General features: G+C 38.3%; 1 protein-coding gene across 2 annotated transcripts in view; it reads right to left on the bottom strand.

Moving 5' to 3' along the window:
* Positions 1–27,106, bottom strand: part of SLC30A8 (solute carrier family 30 member 8) — a 228,884-nt gene that overhangs the window by 3,918 nt on the left and 197,860 nt on the right. For both annotated transcript variants that reach the window (XM_054499601.2, XM_054499602.2), the window contains 5 exons: positions 22,870–23,069; positions 16,552–16,698; positions 11,467–11,620; positions 7,425–7,575; positions 5,761–5,866 (listed from right to left, as the gene is read on the bottom strand). In XM_054499601.2, the coding sequence (XP_054355576.1) occupies positions 5,761–5,866; positions 7,425–7,575; positions 11,467–11,620; positions 16,552–16,698; positions 22,870–23,069 (758 nt within the window). The remainder of the gene's footprint in view (positions 1–5,760; positions 5,867–7,424; positions 7,576–11,466; positions 11,621–16,551; positions 16,699–22,869; positions 23,070–27,106) is intronic.

The raw sequence follows: 27,106 nt of genomic DNA, 5'->3' as shown, positions 1-27,106 counted from the left end.
CTTGGCAATGACCTTGAGCAGGATATAAATAACTCTCACATGCTTAGCGTTCCAATAATGGAACACTAGGCAAAAATGGGCTAAGAACCTTGCTCATGGGGGATTTCCTCCTTGGAGTTAACTCAAAATTCTCTACAGCATGAGCTGAGTTTTTAATCCTACCTCATATTGTTTGGGGAAGTAACAAAGAGCTGGTCATCACGCTATTTTACCCTGTGAGTGGCAAAAGACCTAGGCTCCTAGAAGCAGATGAAAGGAGTTCTTGTCTCAAATTAGCCATACAGTGTGAATAAAAGTCATGGGTAAAATTGTTATAATAATAATAACAAACTTTTATTGAGGGCCCACTATGTGTAAAGTTTGTGCAAAGTACTTTATATATAGCAATTATCTCATTTAATAGTCCTAAAAACTTTATAAGCTAGTTATTAAGGTTACAATTCTTATTTAACTAGAGAAGAGGAAATTGGGGTCAGTTAGATTAAGGAACATTGCTAAGGCCACACAGAGAAGTGGCAGAATCAGGGATATCAGATCCCAATGTCTGTGCTCTGAGTCTAAAGTGTTATGCAAATACTAGAGTCTAGGAATTGCAATCAAAACACTGTTTATTATGCCTAATGTGTGTCATCTCTTTGGGGAAGTTCTGTTGACCATTTGAAGACCTGCTATCATTCATCTAGGCCCTTTGAAATTAAGTCATGATCCTACTACCCTTTTTTCACTTGTCTCCTTCATCTCATTACTATTATAGAGAACACAGGTCCACCATGACTTATTTTATTATAACAAATAGTGTTGCCAGGCAAGAGGCATGGCCCCACTGGCCTCAATGCTCCATCACATGCTAGAACTTTCTTTTACTTGGGGGGGAGTCTGAAAAAATATTAATGCATCCAGGAAAATATCTAAATTAGTGTTTAATAAATAACTTCCCAGACTTATAAATGTATTTTAAAAACCACTGAACATCATTCATAATTAAATAATTGCATTTGAAATCAATAAGATATAATATTTCACCTATCAGAGTAGAAAAGAATGAACAGTTTGTTCATTCAGTGGTTGTGACGATGTGAGGAAAGGGGCACTTTCATATGCTGTTGAGGGGAAAGAAATTGATACTGTATCTTTGGTAGAAATGGTAATATCTATCAAATTTTGAAATGCATGTGATATAGTTTGGCTGTGTCCCCACCCAAATCTCACTTTTAATTGTAACAATCCCCACACGTCAAGGGTGGGGCCAGGTGAAGATAATTGAATCATGGGGGCAGTTCCCCCATACCGTTCTCCTGGTAGTGAATAAGTCTCATAGATCTGATGGTTTTACAAATGGGAGTGCTCCTGCAAAAGCTCTCTTGCCTGCTGCCATGTAAGGAGTGGCTTTGCTCCTCCTTTGCCTTCTGCCATGATTGTGAGGCCTCCTCAGCCATGTGAAACGGTGAGCCATTAAACCTCTTGTTCTTTATAATTACCCAGTCTCAGGTATGTCTTTATGAGCAGTGAAAAAATATACTAATAAAGCATGTAAGTTTTGAAACAGCAATATCACTTCTAGGAATTATTCCACAGATATACAAGTGCTAAAAATATATATGTACAAGGGTGGTAATTACATCATTGTTTATAATGTCCATCACATGCAAGTACTTCCATGCTGTGGAGTAATTACAGCTGTGAAGAAGAATGGGGTATATATATGTATGTGCTAATATAAAAGATCTCCAGATGAAAAATGCCAGGTGCAGAGAAAAAAATGTGAATCAATATGTAATCCCATTTTTATAAAAAAAGTACATACATACATCACATACACATATACATATACATGTATATATATATATATATATGCAAATGCACAAATATCTTTGGAAAGATAAATGTCAACTTATTAATAGGTATTATCCCTGAAGAACAGGACTGAGAAGTCAAAGATGGAAATATAAGGAGACTTTTTAAAATTATTTCATACTTTTCTGTATTATTTTTAAATTTAACTAAGTACTATACTAACATAGTTTGAAAACCTAATTTAAAAATTAAGTGTTTTCCAGAAAGGAGTTATCTGCCAGTTTCTATAATTAGCTGACGTAGTCCAGTCTCTGCACTTTTCCTGAAGTAAAATAAGAAAGATAATCACCAGGGAAGAGCTATAGTGAGACACACAAAAAAAAGCGGAATATAAGTCATTTCAAATTGTACACCAACTTGTCTTTTATCTTTCTTTAAGTCAATAACTTCCATAATAGCAACAACAGCTGCAGCTCAGCACTCAGCGCTCAGGAAAGAAAATGGATGCTTCTGTGGCTTGACAAACCAAATATTCTCATGTTTAGAGCCAGAAAATTCACTATTACTCTGTGACATTTGACTCCATTATCCATTTCACTGTTGTCAACACTATCATCTTTCAACAATTGTAGTGACCACCAAGAACAAACCTTTAAATGTATACTTAGCAGTGAATGCTAACAAAGTGTGAGCTGTCTCTGAAGGTAACTGCACTCTGAGACCAGATCTACCTTATGTCAAAATGTGCTGGACAAAAAAAAAAAAATCAGCTAATGTCTGGATATTTCAATCATCTGAATGTTTGATATGATGCAAACTTCTAGCTCTGACTGAATTTTACAGGTGCCATTCCCAGGGCCCAGCATGTGGGAATCCCTTCAGTGGTACGAAAAGATTAGTCCGGTGGTTCCTGAAGTATTGTCCTGGGACCAGCAGCACCAGCATCTTGTTAGAAATTCAAATTCTTGCCCCTTCTACTCCCCAATAAGATATACTGACTCAAGAATTGTGTTTTAATAAACCTCCACGTGATTCTGACGCCACTAAAGTTTGAGAACTGCTGGGTTAGTCTAATAAAAGTTTTAGGCAAATCCTTCATAATACCTGTTTTCCTGGAATGTAAGATAGAAAATAATACGATTTGTTAATTATGAATGGTCAATGTAGCAATGATAAATCACCTTGTAAATATAATCAAGTACCTTAGGTCTCCAATAAACCTTATTTTTAAATTTTAAACAGTTTTAAATTGACATGATAATTGTACATATGTATGGGACACAGAGTGCTGTTGCCATACAGATAATGCATAGTGATGAGATGAGGGTAATTAACAAATTCATCATCTCATACATTTATTATTTCATTGTATTGGGAATGTTCAGTATCTTCCTCCTAGCTATTTGAAACTATATATTATTGTTAACTATATTCTTGTCATTCTATAGTGCTATAGAACACTAGAGCTTATTCCTGCTATCTCATTGTAATTTTGCATCCTTTAACAACTCTCTCCCTATCCTACTCTTCCCCTTCCCTGCCTCTGCTATCTGTTCTACTTTTCACTTCTATGAGAACAATTTGTTTTTAGCTCCCACATATGAGCCAAAACATGTGGTGTTTAACTTTCATTTCCTGGCTGATTTTACTTAGCATAATATCCTCCAGTTCCATCCATGTTTCTGCAAATAACAGGATTTCATTCTTTTTCATTGCTGAGTAGTATTCCATTGTGTATATACACTGCATTTTCTTGATCCATTCATCTATTTTTGGACACCTAGGTTGCACTCCCACACTTTCCCTTTGATGCTTCAGTCAAATCTCCTCTGGTTATTTGTTGCCTTGGCCCTTTCTTGCTGGGGGGACTAGCCCCAGCATCTCTAGTCAGCCATCTTGCTGATGTCACTCTCTGACATACTTTAATATTCTAAGATAATGTCAATGGGAGTCAGTAGTTCTCCCATTCCAAGTACTACTGAATAGTTCTTCTGGTGATGAAGATGGATTTATTCTGATCAAGACTCTCTTATCTGGCCTTTCTGAGGCCATCAGCATCTATGGTTGACTGGTAATATGGCCACAGTCTATAAGCAAAAATTGAGAATTTCTTGCTGTGCAGATAAATATACAGTACAGTGTTTATCTCCACAATGTAGCTTCATATTTCCTATATTCCAGTCAACCCAAAATGCTAGCTGAGAGTTTATATTTACTGAGCTCCTACTGTGTTCTAGACGCAATGCCATTTATTTCATCTAATCCTCTCAACAGCACTATATTGTGGATGTGATACTCCCATTTTTGAGTTGAGAAACTGAAGTTCAGAGATTGTCTGAGGTCTCACAGCTAGAAACTTGCATGACTAGCATTTGAATGGAGGTGGGTCTGATACAAAGACCTTGCTTTTTCAACTATATGATGTGTCTCTCTGAGCTAACTCTGCCAGTAAAGATGTAGCCTAGAAAGGGCAGAAACCAGTAGTTCTTCAACCATTTTATGCCAAATGAAAAGAAAATCACCAAATTGAAGAATGGGGGAGAGGAGGCAGGCAGTAAGCTTTAGGCATAAGGATGGATTTCTTTGCAGTGAGGGTTATTTATGTGATCTATTCCTGGATAGCTGGAAGACTCAAAGAGCCAGACAGAAATTTCACAGGCCCAGGAGAGTAGTCAAGGATAATGATAATGGGGCTGTAGATAATGAGGTTAATAACATAAGATCCTATGGGGCTAAGAGCAGGCCTCAGCAAAGCCTCTGGGACCACTGGCCCCTGCTCTCAGCCATGTTAAGATCTCTAATAAAAGACCCACACCTCTTCTTTGTAGCAGTTCCCACTACTGCATTTCTGTGTAATTTTTTTAAATAATCTCTTTCTCCCCTTATTAGAGTATTATCCCCATGAGGACAAAGCTTTTTTTTATTTATTTTATTTTGTTGAGGTAGGGTCTTACTCTGTCACCCAGGCTGCAGTACAGTTGTGCTACCTCGGCTCACTGCAGCCTCTGCCTCCCAGCCTCAAGCGATCCTCCCATCTCAGTCTCCTGAATAGCTGGGACTACAGGCATGCACGACAATGCCCAGGTAATTTTTTGCATTTTTTGTTGAGACAAGGTTTTGCCATGTTGCCCAGGTTGGTCTCAAACTCCCGGACTCAAGCAATCCTCCCACCTCAGCCTCCCAACTTGTAGTTCCTGGAATTATAGGCATGAGCCACTGTGCCCAGCCCATATTTTATTTTACTATACTTTGTTTTAAGAGACAGGGTCTCACTATGTTGCCCAGGCTATAGGGCAGTGGCTATTCACAGGCACAATCCCACTACTGATCAGCATGAGAGCTTTGATCTGCTCTGTTTCTGATCTGTGCCAGTTCACCCTTCCTTAGGCAACCTAGTGGCACCCTGTTCCCAGGAGGCCATACTGATATTGAACAGTGCAGACACCTGAACTTCATAGCACACTACAGACCAGAACTTCAGAAGAGATCTGTGTTCTGCTCTGCTCATCTCTGTAACTCTAGTTCTGAGCACACTACCTAGCACAGAGTTGGGGCTCAATAAACACTTGCTGGACAAACAAATTAAAGGTCACCCTTGTTTTATTCTACTCTGAGATAAAATTTGATAAAAATGTTTAGCTCTAATGCAGCCTGGGGGGTAAATTTATGTAGTTTTTTTCCTTAGGTCTTTTCCAGGTATATTTATATCTTTGTAGTATCTCCTCATGGTGTTTATACTTATTGTTTTTACACTGTGCGATATTACATAACAGTTGCTAGAGCAAGAATAGAAGCCAGTTCTTTTTACTTGTTCCCATATGAAAAAAATCAAATGATTGTTTTCACAAAAATTCCTTTTCACTTTAAATTTTTCCCATAATTCAAATTAACAGTGAGCCATTCCCTTTTGTGATTCTAGGGAAGAGAAAACACTGACTCTGGGAGTAATAATAAAATCACTCCTACCTTCCATGAGTAAGATGGAGAAGTCCTTTAAGATAGTGATGGTGCTGGCCAAAACCAGGATGGAAAATATGAATGTGCAGATTGGGTCGGCTATTTTATACTCTGGCTAGAAAAAAAAACAGGGATTTTGGTTAACTGAATTCATACCTCTCTTTCAGAAAGTCTGATTAATAAAATAAGTAAACCTCCCTGTGTCTTTCCTTCTCTGTCACTCATTCACTCTTTTGACATGTGTCATCCAACTCAGAGGCAAGACTTTGTTTTTGAAGACTCAATCCTTCCTTTTAGCTTTAAACTACCAGCAAATAAAGAAGTGAGACTACAAGTCATGCTCTCCCCATAATTTAAGAAATAAAAGGAAAAATATTCTTAAGTTTGCTCTCAAGAGACCTGATTTAACTTCTTGCAGATTAATAAAAGTACAGAGTATGTGACGAAAGTAAGCACAAATATGCCCACAAGATCCAATGACTTTTTGGCCTTAATTATACTGAGCAGAAGAAAGGACACAACTTGTTCAGAAATTGCATGTGGCCAGCATACAGCTGGACTATGCTCTTGGCTGACTGGAGTGAGTTTCTTTCTTTGCCTCTCAAGTATTGCACATACTCAAGGCTGGCATCTTTGATGCAGTCTTAAGGGTGTGAACCAAAGTATCATCTTTGCTCAGTCTCCTCACTGGAACCCTTAGCCTCAGGGTGAAATGTCCGCTTTTCTACCCTTGGGAAAGTTCCATGCCACAGAAAAGTCTGCACTCCACTATCTTTAAGAAATTCAGTATCAACACAACTTCTGTAAGTGGACCCTCAAACTAGTTTTGCCTTAGACCTAAAGCTTTCAGTGATCATTTTGCTCAACTGAATTTAGATATGTCTTTGTAATTTTTATTTCCACGTTTTCACTTTTTTAGGAAAAGCTGTCTCTACAAATTAGACAATTGTGATGCAAACAGACAAAGCTAAACGTTCTTCTCCATTCTCTGCCTGCTAACCCATCTCTGTTATCAGTATTACCAGGTAGAGATCTGTAGTGGATATTTATTTGTTTAGGGTCAGAGGCTTACCGGGGAGTCATTCCCACTTTTCATTAGCACCTTGGCTTTTGGGGGAGAAGTTACCTCTCCTCCATTGTGGGCAATACTGGTGGAACAATAAATCAGGTACTCTAACCTCCCTTCAGCCAAGCAGCAGATACAAGACACAACCTAGGTCAACTGGACTCCCATTCACAGAAATATCATTCTTCAGAAGTGACAAAAACAAAAAAAATTTGTTGAGACACATTTATTTCAGTGTGGTGTCTGGGACAGAAGTTGCATCGTTTCTAAAATCTAGATATCAAAATTTGCCCTTATTTCTACTTTGATGTCTGTCTAGGAGCACATCCAATAAATTTCAGCCAATGAATATACTTTTTGCTAAAGTGAGCCAGAGATGTTCCCTATTGCTTATAACCCAAGAACCTGAAGGTATTCACAGTTTTGTTGCTGTTCATCTTAACACCATGGTTGAGTGTTTGCTTGCTTGCTTTAGCTTTGCAAAGTAGTTTGTATAGGTAAGCAGAGGATGCCCATTCTTTTTAATGTTGGAGGGTCAGCTTCTGTACTACCTTCTGTACTACCTAATCTACATAAGTACTAGGATGGTGGGTAAACTCAAACTCACCTTAAAGTAGATAATAAGTGCACTAATTAGCACACTGATACTCTGAAATAGATCTCCAAGGGCATGCACAAAAGCAGCTCTGACGCTGGCATTGGCTTGTACTTCCTTGTGATTGTGGCCAAGGCATCTCTGGTGCAAAACCACAGTTAGTCTGAAAGAGAGAACAATGTTCTTAGCACACATTAGATCAGTCTTAAAAACGCAGGCAGCATAATGGAGGAGCTGGCAATAACATGCATTATCCAAAATGATGGATAGTTGAAATATTTATGCTTTAAAAACTATCTTTGACTAATGTTTAAATACATATGCCATAGAATTTTAATACTTTTATACAAAAACAAACCACAAAGACCCATCCAGTTTACTCATTCATCCACCTAATGTTTATCTGTTTCATGTTGAAACTGGAAAGCATCGCTTCTTAGATGAAAATCAAGCATTTGATAATGAAGGGAGGAAATCTCCTTTATTGAAGGTTGACTGACTGTCAGGCACCGAGCTGGCTTAAAGTCAAGCTTCATTGGGAGTTTAATTAAAAGTACTGGTTTCAAATGCAAAAAACACAGGAAGGGATAAATAAGGGAAAAATAAAATAAGTAGTGAATTTTATTGAGGTTTTATTTTACCTTTTATTTTACTTAATTTTGTGCATTTTCAAAAGAATTTTAAATTTGAATGATTTCTTAATGTCCAATGATGGGAATATTGTGCTCATGTATATAAAGCTATTAATCCAGAAGTAGAAATATATTAATGTATGAAAAATGATCTTGTACGTGTACATACATATACACACAATATATTGCAAAGCTGAGCATCTCTTGTCTGAGTCAAAGTGATCAGTAGCAAACATTACAAACTATGTACATAATTCTCTTTATCTATAACTTTAAGAGGTATTAGACTAAAGGTAAAATTAGAACATTTTCACTGACAGCTAACAGTGTTTTGCCTTTCTGAACCTTTTCTAAACATTTTGGAACAAAGATTTAAAAGCACCAACATATTGTTCAACACCATGTATCCCATTCTATTTTCAGGTAAAGTGTCTGTTAAATCTCAGATCATCACCACAAAGTGGAATGACCACTAGCCATCAAGATCTGATCACTACCGAATGTGCAGTTTTCAGGTGTTCATTGTTTGGGTAGAAATTCACTCTCACCTAGGAGTCACCATTTAAGGTTCCTTAGACAGCCTGATATGGCTGACAGATCATAGACCCTCATCTGATCTGCCATGTGTGTTCATCACGTTGTCATTCATTCTTTTACTCATCTTACTGACAAAAAGAGAGGAAAAAAACTTGTGTAGTTACTCATATGCAGACACTTGTAAAAGCTTGGGCCATAAAGGTGAGTGAAAACAGTTGTGGTCACTCCCCAATGTAGCTTTAAATGTGCTGGAGAAGGTAAAGATTAAACACCCCACTCCCCCACCACGCGTGCACGTGCACACACACACACGCACACGCACACACACAAGTGGAAAATTCTAATTACAATAAGTCCACTGGTACTATGGGTAATACAACAGAGGAATCTGATTTAGTTAGAAGGACGTAGCAGCTGAGTTGAATTCAAAAGCTCAAGCTAGAGTTAAATATGCTGAGGGGAGGAAACGTTTCAGGCAGTGAAAACTTAGCAGGCAATAGCTTTAAGGCTGTATTTATAACCTTCATCCTAGAATCTCTTCACAACTTCTATTGGAACTTTCTGTCCTGATTTTGAGTCCCCAGGGAATAGATTTATTCCTGAATCGCAATTCTGATATCTTTATATTCAAACAATACAGCATCTAGCAGCATTTGAAGCCTGTAATCCCAGTTCTTGGAGAAAATATTATAGTCACTCAGCATTCTTATCCATAAATAACTATCTACTTACACAAAGAAGGCAGAGCTTTCCAACTGCCTTGACTTTCTGAGTGTAAAAAGCACCTGCAATGTTAAGTTCAATGTTCAAAAGCAGTTACGAGAAAAAATTTGGATGATATCTGTTTGGAAAATCAAACCTGATCATTGAGGCCCCAGATTGATGTGATAGTTGGGTAGGTTTGTAGCCTTCATCTTTGTGTAGCATCAAGACAGCCTATGTGACATATGACTCTCAGGAAGTTAATACTTGCATTCTTCCTTCTGCCTCAAGACCATATTGTTCTCCTTATGCAAAGCGGACTTTATTGACCTGTAGTCAGCAATATGTGTGCTCTGGCATATTTGTCTCCTAGAGGTGATAGATTTACATTGATCTACTCACACTTTTTCTCCCAGTGCCAATGCGAAACACATTTTCAAGTTAACTGGCTAAAGATGGGGATCTAGTCAGTGACAGCAGATCAAACACCATTCTTCTAATTATTTAGCTCAGAGATTTTGAGCAATGGTTCACAAACTGAGAGCTGGGTAAGTGAGATGTCAAGGGGCAAGGCTATTAGAATGACCTGAGGACCTTTTTCAAAGTGTACATGCTCAGCTATTCTTGAATTCCAGAGATGTCATTGTGCCCCCTCTTAAAATCCACTGTTTAAAACTTCATTTTTCGATCACTGTCTTCTCTACCTTCATGTAAAAATCTACCTCATAGCATGTGTCAAGTTGTATTGCAAGATAGATAGGCAGATGATAAACAGACTGAGTTTCCTATTGCTTCTGTAACAAATAACCATGATGCTTTAGCAGCTTAAAACAATACAAACTTATTATAGTTCTGGAGGTCAGAAATCTAAAGTGGGTCTCTAGGACTGCATCCTTTGTGGAGGTTCTAGAAGGAAATTCATGTTCTTATCTTTTCTAGCTTCTAGAGGCCACCTGGCTCCAGGCCGATTTCTCCATTTTCAACATCAGAAATACAGCATCTTCTCTCCTCTCTGATCTCCTGTCTCCCTCTTATAAGGACGCTTGTCATTATGTGGACCTACCTGGATAATCAAGGATAATTTCCCATCTTAATATCCTTCATCATATTTGCACAGTTCCTTTTGCCATATGATTTAACATATTCAGAAGTTCCAGGGGTTAGGATGTTTAAAGCTTTTTAGGAGAATGGGTCATTATTCTGTCCACCAACACGATAGCTAGCTAGATCACTAGACAGATAGATGGATGGATGGAGTTTTAAGTAGAGTTGTCCAGAATTAGACCCTCAAATTGGAAGGAGAAATTTGACTCAAAAAAATCAAAGTCCTGGCCTCAAAACCCCATTGCCTGAGCAATCCAGTAGTTCATTTTGGGAAAGGTAGACTCATTTGTCAAGGGACATATATGCTCATCTCCTGTAAGAATGATTTAAAACTGCCTAGATAAAAGAATGGACCAGCAGGTTGAAACTTAAGGGAGAATTTAACTAACATAGCATAAGGAAGAATTTTCTTGCAGTCACAATGCTGCAAAGATAAAAGAGGCTGTTTTTGAGGGAAATAAATTTCCTTTTACGAGTTCTATTAAAACATATGAAACTAATGACCATTTTATGGAAATGTTGCAAAAGAGAATGCAAAAGTAAAATGGGGACTGAAGTAAATACATTTTAGAGTCCCTTCCCACCCAGCTCACTGGGAAGCCACCATCTGCTCACCCCATAGAAATGGAACAGTAGTAAGTCATGCCCCATGTGGAACCATCAGCATGCCTGAGAGCAGAATGTAAAGAAGCTCAATTCTGGGTCTGCGAATCTGGATTAAAATCCTGGCTCTGTACTACTTAACTGGCAGTGTATTTAACCTCACTGGGCTTCAGTTTCCTAACCTATAACATAGGGGTGTTGTGAACATTAAAGTTGGTAATGTATATTCAAACATCCTAACCCTGCCTCTAGCACACCAGAAGCTTTCAAAACATGATAGCTAGCAGAAGCCAATATTAAAAAACACTTTAGCTTAAACGAAAGCAGTCAACCTTATTTTCAATCTTAGAGCCATTCAAACACTCTGTCCAGCCTCTACCATCTTCACATGTACTGAGTTTTTTAAAAGGTCTTTGTCCAGATAGAGTTACAGGAGAGCCTCGTGAGCACTGTGTGGGGACCAGGGGATGACTTACACAATGTTGGCCGCCACTGCGCAGCTGGAAACGATGATCATCATGGTCGCCTGGATCTGGTAATCAGGATACAGCAGGCGCTCACACGCCAGGTACACTAGCACGCCAGTCACCACCCAGATGCACAGGATGGAGAGCAGGGCACCAAGGATCTCTAGGAATTCAAACACACACAGAAACCCACACACAGATAACTCCATCACCTACACCCCCAAGAGTCATAAGACTCTTTGCCACTTCCCCCAAAAAGAGGCTTCACACTAGTTCATCCAGTGATTCACAAAGTAAAAGTGTGGATGGATTTTAAAACTAAGAGAAGGAATTTTAATGTTGCATTCATAAAATACCAGCATCTGAGTCATTATGTTCCATCTTACTAAGTAATTTCCAGCAAATTTTTAGAACATATTATTGCTGCCTGCCCCTACCCCCTGTTTTCCTTGGGGATCTTAAACAGGTGCTAAAATGATTGAAACTTATTAGGAGGTAAAATAATGAGACACAGAGAGTAAAACGTGTTTAGAAACTCTTAATTTCGCCATAAAACATTTACGACCTGCCAGTGTAAGCACCTTCAATGGAATAAAATAGTGAAAATGGAAAGCTTCAGAGAGCACTTGAAGAAAATGAGTTTTATTTGCCAACGCAACATATTATAAACACAGAGGTGAGCTCAGAGGCTGACTAACACTCTGACTGCATTTTAAGAGCAACAGTAAGAAAAAGAAGCATCAGAATAGAAGTGTTTACATTCAATATGTAAAGATAAAATGGTGTTCAATCTGCCCACTGAGAAAAGTGCATTTGCTCACTTAGCAGTTAACACCTCACTCTGACCTTTAATTCAAACCCATAGATTCTATAAACCCAGAAGGGTCTGGAAACATTCTGTGAGTCAGTGGTCAGACTGACTCATTTAGTCCTTCCCCACTTTAAGCTAATCCCAGAGATTAGTTCCTTTTAAAGCAGAGCAATGTAATATATGATTACCCAGTGTGTGGCAATTATTTCCCAGACTTTAGTCATTTACAGGCAACCTTCATAACGTTTTCCAAATCCACATGCTACCCATCTTATTAATCACTCGATATTTTTTCAAATAAATTCACTTTTTACACTTAGCTTCTTCCTAAACAATGTTATCCATAAAATTACATATTTGATATGCTAGTTTATTTTGTAATGTGTATCAGGATGTGTAATTATTGTCCATGTGACACTTAGAATTATCTGACTAACCAACTGTGGAACATTTCTCACACTATGGGAAATGCTGATGCAGATGTTTAAGGCGTGAGCTCAAGTATCAGACGTATATGGCCTTCCAGTGACTGGCTATGTGACTTTAGACAAGTCACTTAACCTATTTGAGCCTGAATTTTCTTATCTCTGTGTATTATAATAATAGAATATATGTAAAACAAGTTGCCATAGATTATGGGTTGAATTATGTTCCCTCCAAATTTATATGTTAAAGTACTAATCTTTGGCCGGGTGCGGCAGCTCATGCCTGTAATCCCAGCACTTTGTGAGGCCGAGGCAAGCGGATTGCCTGAGGTCAATAGTTCAAGACCAGTCTGGCCAATACGGTGAAACCCCATCTCTACTAAAAATACAAAAAAAAAAAATTAGCCAGACGTGGTGGTGTGCGCCTGTAATCCCAGCTACTCAGAAGGTTGAGGCAGGGGAATTGCTTGAACCAGGGAGGTGGAGGTTGCAATGAGCCGAGATTGTGCCACTGCACTGCAGCCTGGGCAACAGAGTGAGACCCTGTCTTAAAAAAAAAAAATAAGTACTAATCTTCAATTCCTCAGATTGTGACTTTATTTGGAAATAGGGTCATTGCAGATGAAGTCAGTTAAGATGAGGTCACATTGGAGTAGGATGGGCCCAATATGGCTGATGTCCTTATTTAAAGCGGAAACCAGGGCCGGGTGCGGTGGCTCACGCCTGTAATCCCAGCACTTTGGGAGGTCGAGGTGGGTGGATCACAAGGCCAGGAGTTCGAGACCAGCCTGGCCAATATGGTGAAACCCCCATGTCTACTAAAAATACAAAAAAAAATTAGCTGGGCTTGGTGGTGCATGCCTGCAATCTCAGCTAATCGGGAGGCTGAGGCAGGAGAATTGCTTGAACCTGGGAGGTGGAGGTTGCAGTAAGCCGAGATCGTGCCACTACACTCCAGCCTGGGTGACAGAGCGAGACTCCGTCTCAAAAAAAATAAAATAAAAATAAAAATAAAAATAAAAAGATAAAGTGGAAACCCAGACACAGACATGCAAATGGGGAAAATGCCATGTAAAGATGAAAGCAGAGCTCTATGAGCCAAGGAATGACAAAGTTTGCCAGAAAACCACCAGAAGCTAAGATAGAGGCCTGGAACTCATTTCCCCTCACAAACCTCAGAAGGAACCAACCCCACTGACGCCCAATTGCAGACTTCTGTTTTTCATAACTGTGAGACAATAAATGTCTGTTGTTTAAACAGACATGTATTTAAAACTGAGTAATGTAATATATTATTACCCAGTGTGTGCCAATTATTTCCCAGACCTCAATCATTCATAGACAACCTTCATAATTTGTTATGAAAATTAATAATGTACCCCCCAAAAATGTACCCAATTTGTACTAGGTTATTAAGGCAGCCCTAGGAACCTAATACAACATATAGCAAACACTCAAGAAATTGTTATTTTATTAGCCTACTCAGGCTACTTACAACTCCCTTTTGCAGAAGAAGTTAATGAGGACCAGGCCCAAGAATTTCTGATTAGCCGGAAATGGAGGTTGAGTCTGTGGATGTCAGGTAGTGTGCTTCCTACCCATGAAAATCCAAATCAGGGTATGAAAGTGAAGCGTGTCTAACTCAAAACCCATGGTTAGGAAGCACAGTGGGAAAAGAGCTGGCGGGGTAAAGCTCAATACCAAGAGCAAGAGTCGGGAGTCAGATCTCAAGACAAAACAAAGAGTTAGAAATCCAAAAGTAACTAGTTAGAACAGGAGGCACATGAGGATCATTGGTAAATCCTACCATTATTGCTTAAAAAAAAAAGTTAGCTTAGCCGGGCTCACTGGGTTGGCCAAATTATGGGTGTGTTGGGTATGAATGTGTTGGACTCACCTCTATATCTATAGAGGTGCTGTTTAATATGGTAGCCACCAATCACGCATGGCTGTTTAAAATGAAATTTAGTAAATTTAAAAATCTGGTTCTTCAGTAGCACTAGACGCATTTAAAGTGCTCAATAGCTACATTATACTATATATTACAGAATACTGCCCTCGCAGCAGAGAGTTCTATTAACAGCTCAAGGTCTTTCATGGCCACGATGCCAAAGTACAAGCAGAGATCTAAATTCTGAGCTCACCTTATGTTTTCAAATCATCCTAGGTTTACAAAACTGCTTTGACAAATGGTATCAGAAAGGGTCAAGTATATGTAAAACTTCACACAGACAAATAATGGTGCTTAGCGAGAGGTCCATGTTTTCCAAGTGTAGCGCTGTTCAAGCACCAGCAAAAACATTCTCAGATCACGTTGTCACAAACTCTCTTTACTGCTGTTTATTGCCTCATCTCCTGAATGTTAAAGGGAAGCAAGTCAAAACACCTGCGATGATCAAGTGTTTAGTATGAAATTAGGACTTCCTGCCATTCTAAACTTGAAAAGCCGCAGTCCACAGGTGTCAGTCTAGAAGCTGTGATATGTGTCTAGCAGCCCTTTCAGCGAAGGCTGGCCACCCTTGCTAAGCTCTCCAATTTCCTCTATATTGATGTTCTCAACCAGTGTGAAAATGTGGAATTGTGGCTATTTGTTCACATGATTTGCACGAAATATTCAGCCAGAAGCTCCTCCAGCTGATAGAAGGAATAACACAGAGGAGAAGAATTGAAGTTGCAGAGTGTGGGGTTGTGGGGGAGGGTAAAGGGAGGGATTGTAAAAATGAGTCCAAGTTCAAACCCTTATCAATACCTAGGTGATGGGTTGATAGGTGCAGCAAACCATGACGGCACACGTTGACCTATGTAACAAACCTACACATCCTGCACATGTACCCCAGAACTTATTAAAATTTAAATTTAAATTTAAAAAAGCATACAGTCAAATGTGTTATATACCAAATTTAGAGACCTCCAAGTTGTTTATTTATGCTACTTGGTTAAGTTATTTATGTCTGTTTTAGCGCATACATGTTATTTGAAATCCCTATAATTATTAGTTGAGAAGGCTGGAATTTGCACTAGACTTCTTCTCTCCCTTTCTTAATCAGAGTGGATTCATTTGTCTATTGTTGTGAAATTATTTAAGGAAGCACACTTGAACCACATTTAATAAATGGTAGGCAAGGCTCAGGCACATGTTTCAGCATGTGTTTGCTTTCATCTTGTTATAACAGTCAACTGAGCAATAAAGAATGAACACACACACACACACACACACACACACACACCCCCCTTATCATGACCTTGGCTACTTCCTATACAAGAGTAAGCAGTTATTCAGTGAAGGCACCAGCTGCAAGAAAGGAGAAAAAGTAAACTTTCATCCTCTCCTCTTCCTTCTCCTCCTCCTTTTTTGCATTATTGTTGATTGAGCGAGCAAGATATTCAATTGGACCAATGGCTGAATGGCTAAATGCTGTGTGTGAGCAGGAAAGCCTATATTCTATTCCTTATCCTCCATAAGAAGTTCTTCAATCTCTATAACTCTCTTGGGTGCTCTGTGCCTCATTTTGCAATATGGCAGAAGCTTTACTCCTATCCTCCCTTCCAGGGATGCAGAGTAATTTAATGAATTGCGTGATGTCTGTCACCATACACAGAGTCCCTGAGGCTGGGGCAGTTGCTGAAGTGATACACGTGTTCCTGTTGTCCCAGAGGACTAGAGATAGCACCATTAATCTGTTATTTGAATTAATATTGAAAACACACATTCCCACATACACATTTGTTTTATCCTGTGCATCAGAAATGTGTCTCTAAGGATTTTCCAACAAGGCTTTGCTTTGTGTCTTCCATTTTTACCCTTGGTTTGACTTTGCAGCACCAGCCTGCTGTTATTGCTCACTCTATGAACTGTACCTGCTCGGTGCCATCCAAATGTCAGCCGCTTAGAGGGAGGCTTCGATGACAGCCACAGGGAGAAGAGACTGAGCAGGAAACTAGTCAGGTCAATTAAGAGGTGGGCAGCATCTGTGATGACAGCAAGACTCCCAGCAATGTGCCCACCTAGAGAATGCAAAATAGTACATTGCGTTAAGGCCCCAGAATTTAGCTAGATTCATAGACATGCTAACCATCGTGGGTGAAAATGCCACAGACTCACAAAACTTTAGAGGAGAAAGAGATCTTAAAGTTGATTTAATTCAATCCTTCTGTGACTCAGAGAGTGGATATGATTTGAACATGTAGAAATCAATTTCAAAGGAGAAGCCATTCCTGGGGTAGCAAAGACATAGAGATTAGAAAGTGTGGGGCAGGCACATCTGGAGAACACCTTAGTTAGACTGGGGTACAAGGATTCAAAAGAGGAGAATACAAGAGAATCAGGCTGAAGCAGTGCGGGCCAAATTCAAAGAGTCTCATAATCCAGACTGAGGACATGGACTTTTGTTTATAAACTAGATGTTGCGATCTGGCCCACAGATGTGTTTTTATTTGACTTACAATTTAATCATCTTTACCCCTTCCTTTTTCTCTATCAATTTATATTATCCACCTGAGCTTGAAATCCCTGTCATAAATAACAGGGAGCAGAAAGGAGAAAGGGCAGGTACCTTCCAATGGGTGTCTTGAGTGCTACAATCCAATAAAGCATAGGGACGCAATGTAAGCCATGAGAGTCCTGCCTGGCTTTTCCCTTTATTTGATGTGCTCCCTCTACTTCCCTCTAATCCTCCTTTGAGAAAAGACCTCCAGCCTCCAAAACAGAAGTTAAAGAAAAACCTTGCCCTTTCCTTCCCAGACATGGTTTGTTGTTTGAGAGCAATAACCTTTATTGCTCTTACTACATCTTCCCAGCAAAGGGCTTTTGCTGACTGATTAGTTCTCCCTACAGCTGTTTATTGCCTTGTGTACTACAAAATAGCAGAGACTGTCAGCTATCAGCCCCGCCATCATCAGACTCACCGTGTCTCGCCTAATGATTTTTAAAAATTACATAGATGGCTCATAATTGCAATAATCCCCACAGGCCATTGGCTCTAGCTGTAGTTAATAACTGGTTTGTCAAGGTTTAATGGGCTGAAGCAAAGTAATCTTCAAGCTTGTTACTGAACAGTCAGTGCAAAAATCAGAATGATTCATTAGGCAAAAAGCAACATTTTGCTAACAAATCAGCTGTCCTTCCAATGATCCTCTAATGTTGCTCTATCTGCCAAACTTGGTCCTGATGATAAAACTGTGTTAATAAGGCATTATTTCTTGTCCAGAGAATAACTCCATGCAGATAAGCAGTATGCTGCAATCACAGCAATGAGTGATGATGATTCTACGTGCTGGGCTGAAATATAGTCTAAATCAAGGAAATGGAGTCAGTCTTATAAACTCTCTTCAACAGTCTCAGCTGAGGCAGGAGGCACCTGAGAAAGAAAAAGGGCTTGCTTTGGAAGAAGCATGTTACTGTGGAGGCTTGGAAACTGAGAACCATTTTGCAACCTTCAGAGCTACTTATAAGAGGCATCCAGAAAACTGTGGGCAGTCACTGATGCATAGAGCAAACTGCTTGCAAGAGGTAGTTTGTGACTGAGCTTGCATTTGCTTCTGAAAGCATGGAGTATTATTGACAATTAATTCAATTATCCAGCCAATATTTATTGAGGCCTTACTGTGCATGGTACCAGGGATTGGGTATACAAAGATAAACAAATAACAGCCTCTCTTCAGTGATCTCCTTGTTTAACACTCACTGTACCAGAGACAAGTTAATGGGCTAAGGGATCAGAGAGCTGCCCTCACTGGGAAGAGTGAGGAACTTTTCACAAAGAGAGGGGTAAGAATTAGCAAAAAGAGAAGGGGTTTTCAGGAAGAGATAAAAGCACGGACTAAAATAGAGTGAAAGAACATAGCACTTTTCGGGAAAAGCAGAAGGTATGGCATGTTGGAGGAAAAATGGGAAATGAGCCTGGGAAGGCAGGTTGGAAACGCCTGTGTGGGGTATCATATGTCAAGCCAAGGGGTTTGAATATGATTCTATGGCTAAGGAGATCTACTTATTATTTTGAGGCAAGGCTGTGGCATGTTGAGATCTGTATTTAAGAGAGACTTCTGGCCGGGCTCGGTGGCTCACGCCTGTAATCTCAGCACTTTGGGAGGCAGAGGTGGGAGGATCACGAGGTCAGGAGATCAAGACCATCCTGGCTAACACGGTAAAACCCTGTCTCTACTAAATATACAAAAAATTAGCCAGGCGTGGTGGTGGGCGCCTGTAGTCCCAGCTGCTTGGGAGGCTGAGGCAGGAGAATGGCGTGAACCCGGGAGGCGGAGCTTGCAGTGAGCCGACATCGCGCCACTGCACTCCAGCCTGGGTGACAGAACGAGACCGCGTCTCAAAAAAAAAAAAAAAAAGGGAGACTTTTTAGCCAGCAATATGGAGGATGACTTTGGAGGGAGGAGGAGCTGGAGGTTAAGACTCGATAGTATGGCCGGGCGCGGTGGCTCACGCCTGTAATCCCAGCACTTTGGAAGGCCGAGACGGGCGGATCACGGGGTCAGGAGATCGAGACCATCCTGGCTAACAAAATGAAACCCCGTCTCCACTAAAAATATGAAAAATTAGCCGGGCGTGGTGGCAGGCGCCTGTAGTCCCAGCTACTCGGGAGGCTGAGGCAGGAGAATGGCGTGAACCTGGGAGGCGGAGCTTGCAGTGAGCCGAGATCGGGCCACTGCACTCCAGCCTGGGTGACAGAACGAGACCCCATCTCAAAAATTAAAAAAAAAAGTCTCGATAGTATTAGCGAAGGGAAATTATGATAAAGGCATGAACTAGGGCAGCAGCAGTCATATTTCTGGAATACTTGACAAGATGTGAAGAGCAGTACACTTATAACAAGATAAGAGACACACAGAAAAGACTCAGACCTGGAAGACTTTACTTAAGGCCTGTAGAGTGAAGGTGACAGCAACAGAGCAGAGGAATGATGGGGCCTGGGTCTCACAAACCACCTCTGATTGAGATGGTGTTAATTCCCCATGGGGGTTTCCATGGAAAACACAGACTTACTGACAGCAATGAAAGAATGTTTATCTGACAACGTTAGCCATGTGTCCTATTGCTGGGCTACAGAGTTGTGTGCTATTAATTAATATATTTTTAAATTCTTTAATTATTTTGTGAATACTATTATGATACCATATGTTGTGTCAAAACCCCATTGAGTTGTTACTTAACGAGTACAACACCACGTCCTCATATAACATCATTTCATTCAACTTCCTTTGTTTATCATGTCGGTAAGAAAATAAAACGCATTCCTGACCAGGGTCGCTGTCTGTGTGGAGTTTGCATGTTCTCCCCGTGTCTGCGTGGGTTTTCTCTGAGCACCAGGGTTTCCTCCCACATTCTGTGCACATGAGGTTCACTGGCGCGTCTACATGGTCCTGGCGGGAGTGAGTGTGGGTGTGACTGTGCCCTGCGACGGGAGGGCTGTTTTCCCACCTTGAACCCTGAGCTGCTGGGACAGACTCCAGCTATGAAACTGGAATAAGCAGCCTGAAAAAAGAATGAATGCAAACAAATGATTGATTGTAAAATAAATATGTGTAAGGTAGATGATCATCATACAGATGCCCCCCATAAAAAGACATAGTATGAAAGTGCTCCGCAAGCCCAGCTCATTTTTTCTTGAGTTTGAACTGTGTGATAGCAGGAGGCACTCCTGACAATTTTCACTTTGCAAACATGTATTCCTTGTAACCACCACCATTATGACCACCCTCACTCACTGATTCACCCAAAATTGCATAATTATCTCACTTGTGTTTATCATCTTTCTTAGATGTATGTATAGCTCACGTTTATTTCAGTGTTTAATATTCAAAGTGTTTTAGCCTTTGTGCTTCTAGTTCCTTCTATAAAGTGAGATTAACAATGAGAGCTACCTCTTAGGGAATTCACCAGGATTAATTAAGGTAATACATGGAAAGCACTTGTCACAGCTTCTAACACATAGTAAGCATTAAATAAATAATAGCTACTATCATAATGCCAAAAATGCAAAGATCATATCATGTTTCTCTTAACATAACATACCTCAAACATGAGCCAAAAAGCTTTAAAAAACAATAAAGTCAAAAGTAAAGGTTATTTGCTTAAAAGTCAACACTCATCCTTGATTCTTTGTTAATCATTACAAAACTGAAACAAAGAAACATTTCATTAACATAATACAAAACACTTAACCCTTCAAGAAGCATTTTGCTTAACAGCTAAATAAGCAAACATAGATTTGATTTAGCATAAGCTATTGTTTAACATGATAAAAACACGAAACACACAAAAGAGATATAAATATTGAAATGAGGGGAAATATGTTTTCTGCACGAGACAGGGTGATGTCCTGGGATGAGGAAGATGCATGAGACAGGAAAAAGGGAAACTCACTGAAATATATTTAGAATTGACAATAATTCAAATATATAATTGAGTACAAAGTGAATATACAAAAATCAAAGCTTTAGAATACAAAAAGTAACTATTTAGAAAACAAAACATGAAAAATGGTGGACTGCATTCACCCTTGGAAAGAATAAGCCAAACACATATAATAATCACAAATAAGTCTTGCAAGAAATAGGCTGTCCATGTATTAAGATGAACACCATAAAACCTTGATGAGACATGTAGAATATTTGGATAAACAGAGAAACATAACATATTCCTGGATGGAAAGCTGAATACTTAAAGATACTGTGTTCTCAAATTAACTCGAATATTAATAAAATCATAATTGGTTGAGGGAAAACTGAATAGAACAATTCTCATGTTTAATTAGGATAATAAACAGAGATGAAGAGCCTTTGCTTTTCTTTGTTAAATTAAAAATCATGAGTAGGAAATAACAGATATTATAACATATAAATCTACATTAATTATGTCCTTGACAGAGACCAGAAACACAGATCAGTGAAATACCTTAGAAACAGACCCTGCTATTTATAAAGTTTTGATAAGTGATTAAAGAAATATAAAAAATCAATGGGGAAAATAATTAACTATTTCCTAAATGATGCTGAAAACTGTGTTAGTTATTTAGAAAAAAATTCAGTCCTTAGAGCATACAATATATCTAATGTCAACATGAATTTTAAAACTAAATGCAAAAATTAAACAACAAAAAAGCTATCTTCTCAGTAGATGGAGAAGGATTGTTAAGCACTAAAATAGTAAAAGAGCAGTAAAAGAAATGAGCTCAAAATGAAAAGTTTAAAACAGTTACCTATATAAAATGTAAAACATCTCTAAGTCAAAACAAACATCAAAAGGTTAAACAACAAACTGGAAAAGCACTTATAACTAATATAACAAAGGTCTAACATCCTAATATATAAAGAGCTCCCAGAGATCAATATAGAGAATTAAAAATTTTCTAAAAAACGAATGAGTAACAGACATTAAGAGACAAGGAGAAAATGCATTAACAGAGGGAAATGCAGGTCACTAATAAGCATGCAAAAACAGTCTAATAGTAACAAAGAAATAAATATTAAAATAAAACATTCATCTATACATTAGCAAAGTTTTTTCAGAGATTAAAATTAGTTGTCATTAAGATTTGGAGTCAGAATCATTCTCAAGTAGAGCTGGTAGACACGAATTGTTTAGCTTTCTCAACAGCACTCTGGCAATATGAATCAAGTAATACAAATATTCATGTCCTTCAACCAATTATTTCCACTTTTAGGAATCTCTTTGAAGGGATTAACCAGAAAGGCAGGCAGAGTTTTCTTCAAGATTTTGCATTGCAGCATTGTCCATAAGCAGGAAAAAACTCCCTAAATTTCTAACAATAGAGAAATGGTTATGTAAATTACAGTGGAGCATATTAGAGAATATTGTTCAGGCATAAAAATGTTTTTGCAGAGTATTTGACAGTATGGTCAAAAGCATTCAGTATGCTCTCGGTTATGTTTAAAAAATAAAACCTGTGAGCTATGAATAGAAAATGCATTGTACAAAACACTCCCTAAAATTATTGAAGGCTATGGCTCAAATATGGAATAGTGATGAATTTTATTTTGTTTCCTTCTATTTTTCAGCTTATCTACAATGAGCATATTGTTACCTTATACTTACAGAAAATATTAAATCTTACTTTAAAAGAACTTAGGTAACCCTCCCATAATGATGCAGAGTTTTGTTTGGTTGGTTGTTTAATGAAAAAAGTCTGCAGAAAGACTCACCCACGACCTCTGCAATCATGAAAATGAAGCATATTGCTGAAGCAGAACAGAGTTTCCACTTGGCATAGGCGTGCTCATTCGCCCTCTTCTCTGTGGGCTTGGAGCCACTGTGGCAGTGGTACATGCCTCCTGACTCCAGCTCCTCTGGTCTCTCTCTGGGACACTGATCTTTATTCACCGGTTTCTGTTGGAGTTCCACACTATGGATGAGTTTGACAGAAGCAAGAAGTGAACATAGTTGCAAACAAGCCACTCACTGACCCACCCTGCCCATACTTGGAACCGCTATTAGGACATTTGCTTACTTCCTATGAAGTGTTCATTTGCAGCTCCTTCTACAAGAAAATATCCAGTGTTAGAAACAAGCTAGAAATTTCCTTCTGAACTTGAACTACTAAAAGTTTTACTTTTATTCAGTCAAACTCTTATTCAGTCAATGCCACCAATGATTAGGAGATATCAAAGGAACAGGAGAAAAGAAGCAGATACATTTTAAAGGGATTTCTTCCCAGTTATTTCACTCTAAAAAGACTTTGGACACTGTACTACAAAAAATAATAATAAAATAAATTAGGGTACATTGTACGATATGTGTATATGAGCCAGACTGAGGATTCAAATACACATCAACATCATTGACAGATCATAGCACTATTTCCTGCTGAGTCCGTATGTGCTCTCAGAGACATTCTTACCACCGCTCTGCAGACAGTGGCTACCAATTATTAATGTTATGATGAGAGTTGAAACCTACTTATACTTCCCAAAGCAGGCAGTGAATATCAGTTCTGCTCAAATATAAAGCATGATTTAGATTCATTCATAGAATTTCACAGATGGAAAGGTAGATAACATTTGGTCTAACCCTTTTCTTTTTTTAAAACAATTTTTATTGATGCATAATAAATATGACTAATTTAGGGTGCATGTGATAATTTAATACATTCATATAATTTTTAAAGATCAAATCAGTATACTTGAGATGTCCATCACCTTAAATATTTCTCTTTTCTTTATTCTAGAAACATTTCAATTATTCTTTTCTGGCTATTTTGAAGCATATGATAGATAATTGCAAACTATAGTCATCTCACAGATCTATCAAACACTAGATCTTTTTCTTCTCTCAAATCATACATTTGTACCCATTAATCAACCTTCCTTCATACCTTCCTCCTCTCTACCTTTCTCAGTCTCTTGTAACCACCAATCTACTCTCTTATCTTCATGAGAGCCACTTTTTTAGCTCCCATATATAAGCGAGAACATGTGATATTTGTCTTTCTGTGCTTGGCTTAGTTCACTTAACTGCAACCCCATATTTCTTGGCTGAAGTAACTAAGGTTCAGGAAGTTTAAGTAATTCCCTGAGGTCAAACATCCAGGAAATTTTGGAGTGGGAATCCCAAGCCCAGTGTTTCTTCTGTCACGCCTAAAACCAATTTTAGGTGTCCTAATATTGGGGCAGGAAGGCAGATGTCAATATCCATGGATCTTGAACTAATCAGATTTTTAAATTTTTAAAAATAAACTCATGTACAGAAATAAATAAGAGTCTTAGAATTAAGAACTTTGCATTCCTGACTCTGAAAGGTAATAACAAACAAACAAACAAAACTAACAATATATTAGCTTTCACTTTATTTCATTTAGCCTATCACCATTCACAATTAAAAGTCTGATGGTTTTGGCTTAGATGACAATTATTATTCTGACTCTAATTATTATTATATTTGATTTTTCTGAATAAAATAATATATATTCATTATAGAAAATCTGGATTACAAAAAAAAAATCACAAAGTAGAGGGAAAAATAACTGGTAATCCTCTCCAAGAGACAATTATTATTGATATTTTATTGTGTAGCTTTGTAATATATGAATATACTTTTTACATAATTAGATTCCATATTAATTAGGATGCTTTAGGTTATAAGTACAGAAAACAAGACTCTTGCTAGGATAATTAATAAGTAAGGATTATTGGTTCTGCAACTGAAAACATCTAGAGGGGCCAGGTTTCAGATACTTTTTGACGAGGTCTCCAGATTCATTTCTCTGTGGCTCTCAGCTATTCTTCAACCTCAAGCTGGTCTTCCCCATGGTAGTGGGATGGTTGCCAAAAGTAATCAAACTATGTATTTCTTTTTTAACAGATACATAGAGAGATTATCCCCTCTCAAACTGCTAAACAACAGTCTCGATGTGCATGTGGATTTAGCTAAATGAGAAACAACCACTATAGCCAGGGGAATACGGATGAGCTGATTGACTTAGGCATTATTATACTCAGAAGACTGGCAAAACCCAGCTATGCTGACTCATAGAGCTGAGAATAGGGAAAATTCTACCTAAACCACATGGCTGCTCCTCAGTGGGGAAGCGCTAGAATGGATGTGAATAAGATGATTGCATCACAAGAGGATGCTACCAAAGATACAGATTCTGAACCTGATTCTTAGCTATAAATGTTATTAATATTTTCTGCATGTATAAAATTTTATATATCATTATTTTTAAAATATGGAGGGCAGTATATATTTAATATAGCTATATCATAGCATAATTAACTAATATTTTTAAATTATTGGACAACTCTTTTTTTTCCAATTATTTGCTCATATAGGCACTACTATGATTCACATCCTTATAGTTAATCTTTGCTCAATGTATTATCTCCTTAAAGTGGAATCTCAAAGGGGAAATTACTTGGTCAAAAGGTACCTACATTTCTAAGGATTTTGACATATATTGCCAAACTGGCTTTGGAATATACATTAAAGCCAATTTACAACATTGGTTTTTTATCAGTTATGTGAATAGCACTCAGAATTTTGAGTAGTTCCAAACAATCTTCTTAGTTGGAATAAGAACAATTTGGAAAGTAACAAAGTATTTATATTTTAAATGAGTAGACTTTTGCTTTTGTTATGTATAATATCTTAATAATAAACAACCACAGAATTTGGTAGCTTGGGCCCCCAGTGTCCATCATCTCAGAGGAACCTGACTACTAACACGAACACATTGTTGAGATTTACTCTTTCCTTGGGCTGAGAAGACACATGAGCAAAGCAGGCTCATCAATTGTTCTGGAACTGCCTGGTGTGCTGTGGTCATATGAAGCATTGCTTTATTTTATGTTTCTCATGAATCTTATGACCAGGGAAAGCCAAGTAGTCAGTGACCAGAAGAGATAATTTATCCTGGAGCAGCTCAGAAGCCAGTCCAAAGCAAGAATCAAACCTGGAGAAAAGCCCCTGAGCAATGCCACAAGGAGGAAAGTGTGAAAATATGGGCAATTTTTACTTTTGTGTACTTCTTCCCTGTCTTGGGTTCTAAGATTAGCAAATATGGATATACTTTGAGCTGAGACTGCTCTTTGAAGAACTAAGCCAGAAATCCAAAAGTGGGCTTCATGAGGTCCATTGAAATTGTATACAATGTGTTCATGTGTGTGTGTGTGTGTGTGTGTGTGTGTTTTATGGGAGAGGCAAGAGTACACAGTCTTCACTTGGCTCCCAAAAGAGCCTGTGACCTCAAAGAAGTTGAAAACCAAAGTTAAGATATATTCCTTATAATCTCATTAAAGTAATCTAAGTATCTCTAGATGCAGAGCAGGCTCTTGATCAAAAGAATGATGTGAATTTTAAGCATTATTTTAAGAAGAAAGTTATAAAAAGCAAATGCTATGATGCAACAAACACTGAATTGTGAATCTGCTGTTAATGAATAAATCCCGAAAGATTCCCATGCATTCAAATATGTCCAAAGCTTTAAAAATTAGGAATAATAGGCCAAAGAAATTTACTGCAGCATCAAAGAGAAAAAAGATAGAAAGAGATGAAAAAGTACAGAAATATTAGAAAATTTGATGCCAATATTCTAAAACTTTGATTTCATCTCCAAAAATGGGATTTAGAAAATGGGATTTTATTTTTGCAATCTTGGAGAAGCTCTTATTTTTTAATGTTATTTTTGTTGAGTGGTAGAACTTTGCTTCTATCTCCAAAATAATGTTGGTAAAATTTGTATTTTTTTACCCTCTTATTTTAAATGTTGAGCACATAAAAATCACTTTGCTTTTGTACTTTCACATCAATTTTCCCAAGAATCTCAAATCACTATTCCTGTTAGAAGGGGAGATAAAAGCCTCAGCCTCACCATGAATGTCTAACATTTCATTCATTCATCATTAAATATTTATTGCATACCTAAAAAGGGTCTGCACCATCAGA

Source organism: Pongo pygmaeus, chromosome 7, assembly GCF_028885625.2.
Source record: "Pongo pygmaeus isolate AG05252 chromosome 7, NHGRI_mPonPyg2-v2.0_pri, whole genome shotgun sequence".
NCBI classification, from domain to species: domain Eukaryota; kingdom Metazoa; phylum Chordata; class Mammalia; order Primates; family Hominidae; genus Pongo; species Pongo pygmaeus.
This window is presented reverse-complemented; position numbering and strand designations above follow the sequence as displayed.